We start from the raw sequence: 14884 nt of genomic DNA on the forward strand, positions 1-14884 counted from the left end.
TGACTCGAAAACCTGTCATTCAGATATGGCATTACTTTACTTATACATTAGATACAGTGATTTACATAGCCACGTGTTTGGTGGATTCCTGTTGGCGGTGTTGCTTCTGAAATGAATCAGCCAGTCAGATAGGAGTGTGTATGTTCACAGCAGCCTACTGTATGTGTGTGTGGGAGGTAACCATGAGCTCCACTGACAAATAGTACCAGACAAGATTTTTACTTGAAGACTGACAGGCAACGAGGGATATATGAAATCAGGTTTAACGCTAAAAATTAATTAATAACAATTAAAATTGTTAACAGTTCAAGCCCTTGTCTGTCATGTATCCCTAAATAAACTTAAGACGCTGCAGTGAAATAGAAAATTGAACTATTATAGACATTGTGCATGGGTCAGTAGCATGAGCATATAAAGTGGCAAGTAGGCCTGTCATTGTTATTAATAAACATTCAAACTAGTATTTGTGTGCCTTTATTGTTGTATGAAATGTAAATGGAATAAGGTAATGTTGACAAGCTCATAGTATAATATGAATACTTTTCTTAATACTATATACATTTTCCAGCCTGTATTTCCTTTATCACATGCATTGACATTAACATACTTAAAGAGCTTGCTAGCCTACTCCAAATCGAGGTAGAACCATTGCATCGGTTCCATCAATGCCAAGTACCAGTCTAAAATGATGGAACCTCCTGCTGCAGATTAGATACATTTTAGTACCCAGAGTGACACATCATCAAGTCAGTCCCACGGAGTCCTCCACACCCCCAAATGTATTGACAATAGATGACGTTAGAATTATACGGTTCTATCTCCGTTTAGGGTAGTTCAGAGATATTGAGCGTCAAAGTTTTTACATTCCATTATGTTTTGTGAGATGGAACCTTTGTATTTTATGAATTACTAACTCAAAAAGTTTAACATTTTAAAAATAACACCACACAGGCATTAATAAACACCTAATGGATCAGATTATGTAAAAAAAAAACTCAATTTTGACAAAAATTGAGATAGAACCTTATAATTCTAACGTCACGAATAACCACCAATACAAACAACAATATTCTCATCGGTAATTTATCCATCTTTAAACATTAACAAACATAAACACAGTAGAAGATAATCTCATTATATTATTATTCTCGACCCGTAATGACCCTATGATGATTCAATCACAGGCTTCCACGCCCCTGAGTGATATGTAAGCCAATACGTGACGTCACTACGCTCGAGTCCATGAACAGCAGCACGAGAGATCCACGACGACGACCTACTTTCTCTCTCGATGACAAACTACTGAACAGAAACTGAAAGGTAATTTTGTTTTAATTCGTGTTAAAAAATAAAATAATGATAACTACCGACGATTTGACATGAATCCGAGCATGTTTTACACACAAAGCCAACTATTAAAGTAGGCTCCGTCCGAGGCTCGGGTTGTAAATATCTGTTACGGTTGGGCCTTAAATAGCTTGGATCTGACTAATCCCTGCAACGGATAAATGCCTTCAAAAGATATACACGTGCTTTCAAAAGATATAAAAGATATGAAACGTGTCATTTCTAATATTCGCGTAGGGAATTAACACGGCTACAGAATACAAAACACACGACGCAAACGCGAAACTTTCATTTTCGTTTCAACAACAACGTCGTTCCTTGGAACTGTGATTCTCCATTCTGCAGGAATTAGACCGACCCTCTCCTGCTAAAAGACAGCCGTGCCCAAACAGTTGCTCACACGTAGCTAGCTAAGCTAAACAAGCTAGCCTACTAAATAGCTAAATAAACTAGCCTACTACATAGCTAAATAAGCTAGCCTACTACATAGCTAAATAAGCTAGCCTACAACATAGCTAAACAAGCTAGCCTACTAAATAGCTCAATCAGTCAACGTGTTCCCCGGAGCTCGACTAGACTATTGATGTGCCACTGTCGTAGGTGTCAGTTAAACCTATAGCTATAACCTGTTTTTTGTATCTAAACTTTGCAATGTTGCTAAAAAACCTGGTGTGTTTGTATCTTAACTTACAATGTTGCGACCTCAAGTGCTAAAGGAATGACATGTGTTAGCAGTTGAGGTCGTTCGCTTGCTAGGTTAGGCTATCTACTACTCATCATTTTGTGAGTTTAGAATGATAAGGTTCTATCTCCGTTTAGAATGATAAGGTTCTATCTCCGTTTAGAATGATAAGGTTCTATCTCCGTTTAGAATGATAAGGTTCTATCTCCGTTTAGAATGATAAGGTTCTATCTCCGTTTAGAATGATAAGGTTCTATCTCCGTTTAGAATGAGAAGGTTCTATCTCCGTTTAGAATGAGAAGGTTCTATCTCCGTTTAGAATGATAAGGTTCTATCTCCGTTTAGAATGAGAAGGTTCTATCTCCGTTTAGAATTATAAGGTTCTATCTCCGTTTAGGGCAGTTCAGAGATATTGAGCGTCAAAGTTTTTACATTCCATTATGTTCTGTGAGATGGAACCTTTGTATTTTATGAATTACTAACTCAAAAATGTCAACATTTAAAAAAATAACACCACACAGGCATTAATAAACACCTAATGGATCAGATTATGTAAAAAAAACTCAATTTTGACAAAAATGGAGATAGAACCTTATAATTCTAACGTCACGAACTATTGACTGCTGGTGCTAGTCTCTTTGGATTTACGCAACTAGTTATGGCTTAAAATGACGTTGTATCTTCTTGTCTACAGATTAATAAAGGTCAGTATGGCGAAGATGGTCCGACGTCACAAGGAGCCTCCTTCCTTCAACAAGCCCAGGTATGTACCAGTGATGGTGTGGAGGGGCCTGACATGTCAGTAATTCCTCACTACAGATATCATATGTTGTCCTGTTTTTGCATTTGTATCTGTTTTTGTTCATGTATACATGTGAAAAAAGCATAAATGCACCGACACTGTAATGCCAAAACAAAGTCCTATATGTGTCAAGCATAATCATGTCAATAATCTGAATCTGAATGTCAGACTCATAGAAACTGTAGAAGATTGTAGTGTTGATCAACTGTTTATTAATGCCTTATTAATACCTATTTCATAATACTAATAATATTGTTAATAATATAATATAACAGATATATTGGATGCTGATCATTTAACCTTTATGGATGGTGAATGTATCAATTAATCATGTTTGAGAACCTATAGGCCTAGCTCAAAGTGTGGATGTCTTATGACAGCCTATCACATGAGATCTTGACTCCATGACTGGTTAATTGATAAATGCAAGTCCCATGTTCAAATATAGGATACATATAGTCGTGTCGATATGAATGTAAAGGAGTCATTGTTGCTTTAGAAGTAGCCTATAAATATCAACTGAATGCAGTGTGGATTTGGGGAACTTTCTCTCTGGTCTTGTGTATGCAGTGTGACTCATGATTTCAGTGTGTTGTAAGGTTCCTTGAATTGATTTTGGTTTCTTGAAGTACGGTATTTTTCAGTATGCTCGATTGTGACTAAAACTAGTGTGATGGAAATCTCTGATTATTTCTCCTGCTGGTCCTCGGTGAGACTGAAACTACCAAAGATGGCAACAACACAATGTTTGTTCCTTCAGTCAGTTTTAATAAAGTAGTTTGAAAAGTACTGGCTTCCAGAATCAATACCAACATAAGGTCAGGATGATGAGCTAAGGTAGAAGCCCTGAACAGATCTCAGTCTTGACATTTATACATGATGAAACGATCAAGCTTTTACGACTTTGGGTAATCAGGGTGGGGGGGAAGGAACATGGAGCATCTCTCCTGTGGCCTTCACCAGAACAGGTTTACATCAAACAAAGACTGGTTGTGTTGCATATCTCCTTAGGAGCACCAGGTGTATTCTTGATGCATGTTATCTGCCCAGAGTGGCAGATTAATGTCACGCTTGGCACATTCTAAAGCAAGGACACATTCCTTCAGGCTTAGGATAGGTGCACTAAACTAAAGGATAAGAAACACTGTTTCAAAATAGAGATGAGGCCTGGGTCGCAAAATAACTTTGGGCTAAAACAGACTGTTGGGTTATAAAGGAAGTTCAGAAGGTTAACAGACATTCTTACTCATAGAAGAAAGTTTGTGGATCACATAACACACAGCTTAATGATTTATGACATACCTTATTCAAATGGCTAGTACTTAAGTGAGAGCTTCAACACGCAAATTAACATTAGTAGGACACAGATACATTTTACCCTTACACTAGACTCGAACCAAGATACAAAACGGGCGTCTTTGTTCTCCACCGTCAGGGCACTCGGAAGAGGATTTCTTCCCTCCATGTGAACATGTGTTTGCCTCCACATGTGACCTGGTATGCCTAAATAACTGAGTGTGGTTTATGATTGAGGTTTATTGTCATTGCATGTGTACGAGACAACGAAATGTAGTTTGTCATCTAACCAGATAATGCAAATAGTAGCATAGTGCAAAATACTAATATAATATAATGTAGACAGTGCATGGTATTACAGTATGGTTGGTATTACGGTATACATGAATATAAGAAGTGAATAACATGTGATGAACATCATTATGATATGTGCAGTATGGTATATACAGAAGGGCAATAGGTCTTGAGGTATGTAACATACAGTTAGGTCCATATATATTTGCACTCTGACAGAATTAATGTTATTTTAGCTGTTTACCAAATCATATTCAAGTTACAATTATGAATGTAATGAATGGGCTTAAAATTAGAGGAAGGGTTTAGGAATTACATCTCTTTAATATGTTGGCTACCTCCCTCTTTTTCAAGGGATGCACCGAAATGAAAATTCTTGGCCGAAGCCGAATTTAAGGAAACACTTGGCCGAATACCGAATGTATATCGGCAGTTTTTAATTTTATCATTGCATAAACTAAATACATTTAGCTTTTTATTCATGCTTCTCAAAGAAAGAAATTGAGATTGAAAAAAAATTACTTTTATTGAACATTCCAGCAGATATCAGTCTATACCAACAAAGCACAATAAATAAAATAAAGATGGCTGCGAAAAAGATGAGTATCTAAGAACTCTCCCACACTCTCACTGTAAACACTCATAATGGGTGTAAAAGGTGTCCTTTGTTTATTTATATATCTATATATTTATATCACTGAATATCTTCAACAAATTGCACTTCGTGTTCACACTGTAGAGAAAAAATGCAGTGCTACAAAAATAATAATGAACGAATCTAACTCAATGAAATGTCCGTGTTCAGTTTATGAGAGATCCAGATCGGATCAGTATAGGTATTATCTTCGCCACTAGATGGCGCTGGAACTTCATCAAAACACGCCCACTATTCGGTGGTAAACATTCGGTGTTTTCACACATTCGGCCGAATACCGAATGTGCTTTATTTTGCGATATTCGGCCGAATACATTCGGTGGCCGATTGTTCGGTGCATCCCTAAGTCCAAAAGTAATTGGACAAATGACTCAAAAGCTGTTTCATGGACCTGTGTGGGCTATTCCTTCGTTATTTCTTTATCAATTAAGCAGGTAAAAGGTCTGAGTTGATTCCAAGTGTGGCATTTGCATTTGTGAACACACAACATGCTGTCAACAGAGCTGTCAATGCAAGTGAAACAGGCCATCGTTTCATACTATATTTTTGTTCAACATCCTTGAATTAAAGCTAAAAGTCTGCACTTCAATTGCATCTCTATTGTTTCATTTCAAATCCATTGTGGTGGCGTACAGAGCCAAAATGACAGAAATTGTGTCACTGTCCTAATATTTATGGACCTAACTATTAGGGCTGGGTATCGCCACTGATTTCCCAAAACGATTCGATTCCGATTCACAGCTCGATTCACAGCCCGATTCGATTCGATTCACGATTCGATTCCATTCCATTCCGATTCGATCTAGTTACAATTAGGGATGTCCCGATCCCACTTTTTCACTACCGATACCGATACCGATACCTGGGCTTCGGGTATCGGCGATACCGATCCGATATTTGTATAAATTTTTTGACCCCTGAATATTTTTTATTTTTTTTTTCCTAACACCAGGGGAGCCACCCCTCCTAAATTTCGTTGTTTGGTACCTGTACTGTAGCAATGACAATAAAGACCATTCATTCATTCATTCATTCAAATACCTCCCCAGTATATAGTCCACACCAACAACAGTTAAATTAAAGACTGCCAGCCTTTATTAAAGCAACAAATGCGACGTGTTGTGGATTGGAACTACGGATCATAAGCTTTCAAATGATGTGTCATACATTGAAATCCGAAAAAATATGAAGTTAGAGTAATTTGAATGTTGTTAGACGTCAGGCACATAGGGTTAACCTCTTTGTAATGAAACCGGAAGCACACAGCGCAGCGCTATGCGCATTTTAAGCGCATATAGGACTCGCGTGAAGCGCTATGCGCATTTTAAGCGCATATAGGACTTGCGTGAAGGATTTCTGCGACACGTGTTTCTGTTCACTGTTTTTATTCTCTCATCGCTTATACACATAAGTTTGACTGCGGATGACAGTAGGATCGGATCGGAGCCTTTTTTTTTCTGGTCCGATCTCCGATCCAGCATTCAGGACCAATATCGGGTCGATATCCGATCTCAGTATCGGATCGGGACATCCCTAGTTACAATATACATTTTTTGCTTGAATATGAAAGAGATTCTCTGAACTAATGCTATAAATGGTTCAAGGAACCCTATAACATGTAGCATTGTTAAACATATCAATGAATTGACTCCAAAGCAGTTACATGAATGTACTTTTTATTTACATATGACTTTGCTTTTGTCCAGCTCATCTCTATCGTCACATTTTTTAAATCCAAAATGCACCCAGACATCTGACTTTAAGCCTGGTGGTGACTTGAGTGTCCCTGCCATCGCCATGTTTTTAGATTTGAGTGTTGAGACCTCACGTTGCGTGAGATATGATAAATTCTTGTAGCGCGAGATCTGGCCACGAGATCTCGTTGCGGGTTGAAGCTGCAAGCAAAAAAAAAAAAAAAAAATCGATCTCGGGATTTATGAATCGATAATCGCTCATTTTAATGAAGATCGATTCAGAATCGGGAAATCGATTTTTTGAACCCAGCCCTACTAACTATATGTAAGATGTATTAGGAAGTCCTGAGTGTGCAGCCAGTAGAGGTATGATGGGAGGGTACACTGATACTGGGAATCCATGTTCATTTTGTTGGGGGGGGGGGAGGCTACTGCCCAGTTGTCAGATATCATCAGTATGACTTATTTTCACATTCTCTGACTGGCCCCTGTGTTTGACTGTTCAACAGGCCCTACTCGGATGACTACAACAACATGCCACATGAGGAACATTATGAAGCCCGTCCCAGGGGCCAGCGAGGGTTCCGGGGCCATCCAGGAAGAGGCGCCAGAGGCAGCTGGAGAGACGCCAGAGGCAGAGGCAGAGGACACCCTCACTTTGACAAAAGGCCCCCGCTGATGGGAGAGCGTAGAGAACGACCGTTCAATCAATGGGGGTCCCAAAACCAGGATTCCTTCCACTCGCACCCTTCCCAAATGGAGCCCCATCATGGCCACAGGAGGCCGTCCCCCCCGTCCAGGCCAAACCGTCCTCCCCCAGCCCAGCATCGGTCATCTCCACACACAAGTCCTGCTCAAGGCTCCCCAGGCCAGAGGGGAGCACCCTTTCACGGGCACCACTCAGGCCACCGGTCCCCCTCGCCGTGCCATTATCACAACGACAGGAGGCCCCCTCCTCCTGACAGGAGGCCAGCGTCCACACCACCTCCCCTGGGTCCCTTCAGGGGCCCTCACATGCGCCCAAATCCTTCCCAAGACGAGGAAAGGAGCTGGGGCCCCTATAGGCACCCTAGCCCCAGGGAGAGGCAGTTTGAACGGCCGGTTCGCGGGAGAGGGCGTGGCGGAGGGCGCTGGAATGGCCGCGGGGCCTTCTCTCACCCACACAATGGGGAACGCGGTGGGCCCTCTGGCTTCCCCCAGAGGAAACCCCGCGAGTTTCATGAGAGAGGCTCATATCCAGAGAGGTACAGGAGTGAAGCTGCAGTTTGGGCTGGGTAAAAATGAATGAAGGGGGAAAAAAAGTTTAAAGTCACCTAGTCCTCTCTGTCACAGGTTATCACTACCTCCACCCACTCATACAGTGCTGAGGGAGCGTAAAAGATACAGTGATCTGGTGTTAATGCAGTGTTACTCTCCAAACCTACTTGTGTCATGGCATTTTGGTGACATTTTGCCAGCATAAAGCAAAGCTAAAACCTCCGTTTCCCACTGCACACGCTAACGGATCTCACCAATGTAATCATATTTTGTATTGTTTGTGATGGATGTGCAGGTGGCCTGCTGAGCGAGATCCGAGGAAGCAGCATGAAGAGGTAGGGAGGGAGGGCGGTGGACGTCGCAACGCAGAGTGGGCACAGGAAGGCAGCTCTCACCACCCTCCTTACAACAGAGCCCCCACATGGAAAGGAGGTCCGTCGCCGTCCTCCTCTTTCTATCAGAATGGCCCTCAGGAAAGGCCCGGTGGTGGACCACCCCGTAAGAGAAAGTTCCAGGAATGTGGGACGCCTCCTGCAGACCCTGATCTGGAAGATGACCATCCGAAGCACCCTCGGAGAGACGCCGCGCCCCCCTCTGCCGTCTTCAATGCCCCCAGGGGATTTGGCGGCCGACCTCTGTCTCTCAGGGACAAGAGTCGCATACTGAAGGGCCGCAAAATGAGAGCAGAGTCTGTGCTGAGGCTGAAAGCCCCTCCTCCGCCTCGCCCCAGAGGAGCAGAAGTCAAGTCCCAGCAAGAGGACGGTCCGCCGCACACTGCAAGAGAAGACGCCAGAGCGACAATACTCGCTCAGCGGAAGGAGCGTTTCCAAGCCAAAGCCGGCCCCCAGAGTAAGGACGCGAAGAGGCCTGTGCCACGCCAGTCACCCCCCAACAAAGATGCCAATACGAGCAAGCCGTCAAGGGACTCTGAGACAGTCAAAGAACAGGCGGAGTCTCGTCGGTCCGTGAGCACACACAGGTACGGTATCATCCTTCTCACTCTGGCAGCAGGGGCGTGATGATGTTTTAGGAGGTCAAGCTTCACAGATATCTCAATATGAAGGGGGGTGCCATCTTGCTGCCATTTACCTGAGAGGGTGAGAAAATGGAGGCACAGTGATGACCTGTAATTTCACTGCAGTCTTGCAAATGCAAATCGCTCGATAATACAGATCTTCTGGCTGGGGCGTGTGCTACTTGCACAATTCCAAATGCTTTCATGGTCAAGAGTGCTAAGAGTGAATTGAATGTTGCGCACAGTTTTTTCTTTTTCTATTTTTTTTCCTGGGCACTCAAAGTCATTCAAAGCTTCATTGATATCGGCCTATTCTAAAGCTTGATAAAGATGTCAGATGCCCACTATAAGATCTTAGAACAGTCACGTCCGTATCTATGTTAATGAAGACCTTTACCTTTGTGGCTGTATTTGGGCCAGGAGAAGCTCTGAGAAGCCTCTTGAGAGGTGTGCCGTCTCCGTCTCTCTCCCTCTGACCTGGTGGAAAGTGTAAGGAGAAGCTCAAGATGTGCTCGCAAACAAAAACCCTCTTACAGGACACGGAGCAGAGGACAGATATAAAGAGAAAAGGACTTAAAGAAGACCATGCCCTGAAAAATGAAAAGAAAAGTCATCACAACAACCAATCAACAACCAATTCCTAGTGTGTCTAGACTGATGGAACAGCGACCGATGATAAAGTCTTTAGAGAAGAGGATTACAGGGCTGTCATAAAATGTGATTGGCTAGTCTGCTATGGCATTTCTATGGAAGGAAGCCCGGTTCTTATATGGCACTAGCTGCTTGCCATCAAGATGGTGTAGAAAGGACCTCTGGGAATGATTCAGGATGACATCACCGACGACAAGAGGAAGCATAGAACTGAGGCATTGAATAAAGCGTCGAAGAGGAAGATGTGCTTTGCCAGTGAAAAATGCCAAAATGTAATTAGACTAACAAATTCTGTACAGTTAACTCCATAGCCTTGTAATGGCTTGGATTATACATATATACAGTACTACTTATTAGATACCAGATTTATTGACCCAGTTCTTAGAAATGGTTACAGTAGACCACTCTGCAAATGCACAATAGGCCTATCTATAAATTAAATTAATTTTGCCATTTAGCAGACGCCTTTATCCAAAGCGACTTACAATTACGAATTACAGGGACATTCCCCCTGGAGTAACTGAGGGCTAAGTGCCTTACTCAAGGGCACACTAGTAGTGGTGTGGTTTCAGGCGGGATTTGAACTCACAACCTTCCGATCACAAGTCCAACTCACTATCCACTAGACCACCACTACCCCACCTACCCTCCTATCTACAGGAAGGAAGCAATGGACTGAGTGTTCTACCAGAAGGACCTTTCTACAGGACTATACCAAATCTCTTCTAGTGAATACGTGCTATAATAGAAGCCTTTTCATGCATGCAAGAATACCTTGATTCGCATCTACGGAAAAAACATACACCGGACCACAGAAGTTCTCTAGGCTACACACGTTCTCTGTACAGCAAGTTCGGAGAGGACACTCACCTTACAGCTCTACAACAACGGCTGTGTCTACAATGTCTACAAGCAGTCTGGATTCCAGTGTTTTGACCAAATACCTTCAAGCCGAAGATGAACCGGTTTATCACCAGATTGATTGATTCAAAGTCTTCATTACTTACACAGCAGACAAAAGAGCAAGATCATCAGCAGAGTATCTCTGCTGGCGCTACATTTGAAGTGAAATGCTGCATGATTGAAGCGTGTTTGAAACGTCTGAGACGGCAGAGAAGGCTTGTATGGATGAGGGTGAACCGAAGAGTCAAGCAGCACATGATGACCCAATCGGGGTGAAGTAGTGAGACGCCTCTCCCCTACGTTTCATATTCAGAGACGACCACTGAGAAGATGTACAGCCTTAATCCATGAGAATAGGAGTGCTGCTTTTGTCGTATAGAACGTCTGGACCGCTATAGACAAGCACCTCGATACCCTCGGTATCACATCTGCCCCATTCCTACAGTATACATCTATTTTCACTCAGGGAATTTGTGAGGAGAGCTACTGAGGTTTCAGGTGGATTCAGGTTTCAATGAAAAAAAAACGGCATTAAGGAAGCATGAAGATGTCGTGTTCTTTTGTAAGTACCTGTGTGATGATCAGCTTTAACCATGACCTCTATTCTGCCCCGTAGAACAAAGCTTTTTTCTTAGTGATTTGTATGAATATGTATCGGCATCCCACAGAATCTTTTTTTTAAACTTTTTTCCGTCTTTTGTTTGTCATTCCATGTCCGCTTCACATTCTTTTTTGCAGTAAGCCTCAACAGAACAGATATGTTTTGCTTTCGCATGACTGTTTCAGGGCATGACTGTGAAATATCCCCCCCCCCCCCTTTTCAGGGCAATATTTATAGTAATGACATAAGTCAAATGTAATGAATTACTGCTTGCAATTGCCAAACTGACCTTTCCCAAGCTCACAGGCTGACCTGATTGAGATGCTTACCTGTGTCATTCTTTGCCTGGACTGGCCTCTCCCCAGCCCTTCTCCTATAGACAGACGGCTCACTCGTGACCTAGTTGTTGTGTCCCAGTGGCAGGCTTGGCCCAACTCCAGCTCAAAGGAAGACAGTTCCCCAAGGGACAGAGCGCCCAAAAACAAAACGGGTAACCACTGATCTTGTTTTTATAATACATGTATATTATAGCTTGTTTGATACTCTGCAATACCGTTACCTACAATAATGTTAGAAGTGCTATGAGTTTGAGGCACAGGTTTTACTCCCTTATTTTTTTACTCTATTTCAGAGCGCTATTTCAGTTCAGACGGAAAGCTTACACTGAATGAGCGCTTCTCAAAGATGCATGACTCCAGTACGTCCCCGAGAGACCAGAGAGGACGCGATCCACAAATGAAGACGCAAAGGTGCATATGAACTGACTGAGAACCATGGTTTCTGAGTTCATCTAAGATATGAAGAAAATTACTTGGAACATAACAATAGTACAATTATGGTAGTTGCACATCTCTGTTAAATTGCCTGTTAAGAATTTGATGGCTCGCCAGAGGGCCCTAGTGCCATGTGCAAATTGTCTTGCCCTGTACATGCTTCCTATGTGAACGTAGGTGGAATACATTTCTGTATTCTAAATCCTTTTTTTGATTGGTCTTATGTAATACTCTTAATATTTTGAGATACTAGATTTTGGATTTTCATGAGCTGTAAGCCGTAATCATCATCATTCAAACAAAAAAAGGCTTGAAATATGTCACTTTGTGTATTGAATCTAGAATATATGAAAGTTTCACTTTTTGAATTAAATTACGGAAAATATTGAACGATATTTCCCACGATATTCAAATGTTTTGAGATGCAGGTATACAGGTTAATGAGTGACCTGGTATGGTAAATAAAAAAACCAGCTGTGGACAACAGTAGCTAAGTCCTACTAAGAATTCACTGACATTCACTTGTTGTTTTCCCAGGCTAATGGACATGCCAGAGCAGAACCACAGACGCGGGAGGCCCTTCCATAGACCAGGAGGACCATCACAGGTGAGCAGCCTAGATGAAAAACATCATTGGGAATGTGAAAAAAACATATTAACGGGATGTTAATATGTTGTCCGGAATGTTGTGTCCCATGATGTTGGCAACATTAGAGAGATCATCATCTTCTACTCTGTCCCACAGAGACCCAACTTCCACCCCGGCGTCCCAGATGGTAAACCTCCTCTGAGAGTGTCAGCTGCTGCACCACCTGGCCAATTCAGGAAGCCTCTCATGGTATGTAGCCTTTGTAAACAAAGTAATTCTCATACTAACTATACAGCATGGTCAATAGCACTGTCCTCAGCCCTCTCTCATACTATACAGCATGGTCAGTAGCACTGTCCTCAGCCCTCTTAGTTAGTTACTTTGACCTACGTACTTGTCCACAGTGTCCAAATGCAGCATGCGCCGCTGGTTGTCCTGTCTATTCCCCTGTAGGAACTGTCGGGGATGTACACTTCTGACTGGGAGTTTGATGGCAAATTATCTTTTTGTCATTCCTTAGGGGGGCTTTGTGCCACGTCCCTTCTCTCAGAAGCCAGTGTTCAGGAAAAGCCAGAGCATCATGTCCAAATACCGCAACATGCAGACACAGCGTCAACGTGTACCCAGTAGCCACCATGACGACGAAGACGACGACGACGACAACAACAGCAACACCAGCAGCAACAACAACAACAACAACAGAGGGTCAAACTACCGCCGTTGGTGATGATCCCAATCAGTCGCTACAGTTCACTGCACCTTTCGGCTTCTGAAAAGGAGAGGACACTGATTGCACAGACCACGAACACATGCCCCCAACCGGAAGGCTCTCTTTGTGGAGACAGTCCCCAGATCGACCTCTCCTCTACAGGAGGAGCCCATCAGAAAAGAAAAAAAAGATCCACTGAATGTTTTTTATTTTTTGATTCATTTGTTTACATGAAAATGTGTTTTGAATATGCAGAATAAAGATTCACTTTCTGTACTCTTCCTGCGTTTTGTTTTATGATCACGACTGTTCTCACGTTGTGAAACATTAGATTATGAATGATTATGATTATTTGTCTTTTTATATTTGACAAATGTTTTTGTTATTTTCCTCTGTTGTGTATAGAGTCATGGGGTCTGTTAAGATGAAGCAATTTTGCGTATTATGTTTCACTTCTCCTTTATTGGGATAGACAGTCGAGATTGACAGGAAGGATGGGTAAGAGAAGAGGAATGACATGCAGGATAGGTCAACGGACCGGGGACCCTGCGCCTTAGTGTACGCCATTAAGCGCCCCCTGGTCATTGTGTTTCTAATCTGTATTTAATCATCTGTATTTTCATCATTCTCAAACTGTGAAAAATACTGATAAGATATCCTGCTCATTTAAATATATCATTTTGTTTAAGAAATTTCAAATAAATGACTGGACTTACCTAGTGTCTGTGTTCTGTGTCATGCTACATTCACATGCTCCTACAGAAGTATAGGGACTGGGTGGAGGGATCTACTGTAATCAGTCATCTTTGTTTTGAAGTCATATCCCTAGTTTAAAATGGTATAATCTGAAAGTACTACAGCTGTGCTGTGGAAAAACTGAGGTATGGAGAGCTCTGGACCTTTTCAGGAGCAGTCCCACGCCTCTGTGCTATACACTGAAGGCCCCAGTATTTAAAATTTAGAGTGAAATGACTTTTTTGCTATCCACGATCATATCTATCTGGCAGATTTGAAGTAGTGTTGATAGAATGGGGAAGTGTGTCCAAACCTCTGACTGGCACTGTATATAAAAGTATAGTGGACATAATGTAACTGTAAACGTGTAGCCTATATTTGTTAACTTTTGAGTTGTCTTTTGATCGGTCATTTTTGTCTTTCAGTACTCTTTCACGATAAGCCTGATTATAGGCTGAAAGAGATCCCAATAAACAAACAGACAAACACATTGATACAATACATATAATGTTCAAACATTTATAAGATGAAAAAATCCATTATAGGTTTAACAATTATTATATATGAATTATTATATTATTCAACAATTATATTGTAATATTTCTTTAATTTAATAACGTTCTCATATTTATTGTAAAAGATAGGGGGGGCTTAAGGGCTCTGCACACAGCGTGCGATTTATGTTGCGTGTCAACATTCCATTTTGAAGTTTGAATGGAAGTCTATGAGAACATCGCATTTCAACACACACGGCCCCGATTTTAATCGCACAGCGAAAATTCGATTCCATTCATTTTGAATGGGAAAAAGCACAAATTTGACAGTGCGACAAAACTCGCACGCCGTGTGCTTTGTCCCATTCAAAATGAATGGAATCGAAT

At 41.9% G+C, this 14884-nt stretch overlaps 1 protein-coding gene across 1 annotated transcript; it reads left to right on the forward strand.

Moving 5' to 3' along the window:
* The first annotated feature begins 1244 nt into the window (after positions 1–1244).
* LOC308174637 (uncharacterized protein) lies at positions 1245–13977 on the forward strand. Its single transcript, XM_080549741.1, has 9 exons — positions 1245–1320; positions 2724–2792; positions 7280–8014; positions 8323–9006; positions 11563–11687; positions 11829–11946; positions 12508–12577; positions 12716–12808; positions 13080–13977. Exons 2-9 carry the CDS (start codon positions 2740–2742, stop codon positions 13284–13286), a joined length of 2085 nt encoding a protein of 694 aa, XP_080405867.1. The 5' UTR covers positions 1245–1320; positions 2724–2739; the 3' UTR covers positions 13287–13977.
* Positions 13978–14884: the final 907 nt, after the last annotated feature.

Source organism: Nansenia antarctica (assembly GCF_963989245.1).
Source record: "Nansenia antarctica genome assembly, chromosome: 20".
NCBI lineage: Eukaryota > Metazoa > Chordata > Actinopteri > Argentiniformes > Microstomatidae > Nansenia > Nansenia antarctica.

Coding starts and splice junctions, on each gene's coding strand:
- LOC308174637 (XM_080549741.1), top strand. CDS start 2,740: ATGGCGAAGATGGTCCGACGTCACAAGGAGCCTCCTTCCTTCAACAAG. Junction 11,688..11,828: donor AGCGCCCAAAAACAAAACGG/GTAACCACTGAT, acceptor ACTCTATTTCAG/AGCGCTATTTCAGTTCAGAC. Junction 12,809..13,079: donor AATTCAGGAAGCCTCTCATG/GTATGTAGCCTT, acceptor GTCATTCCTTAG/GGGGGCTTTGTGCCACGTCC.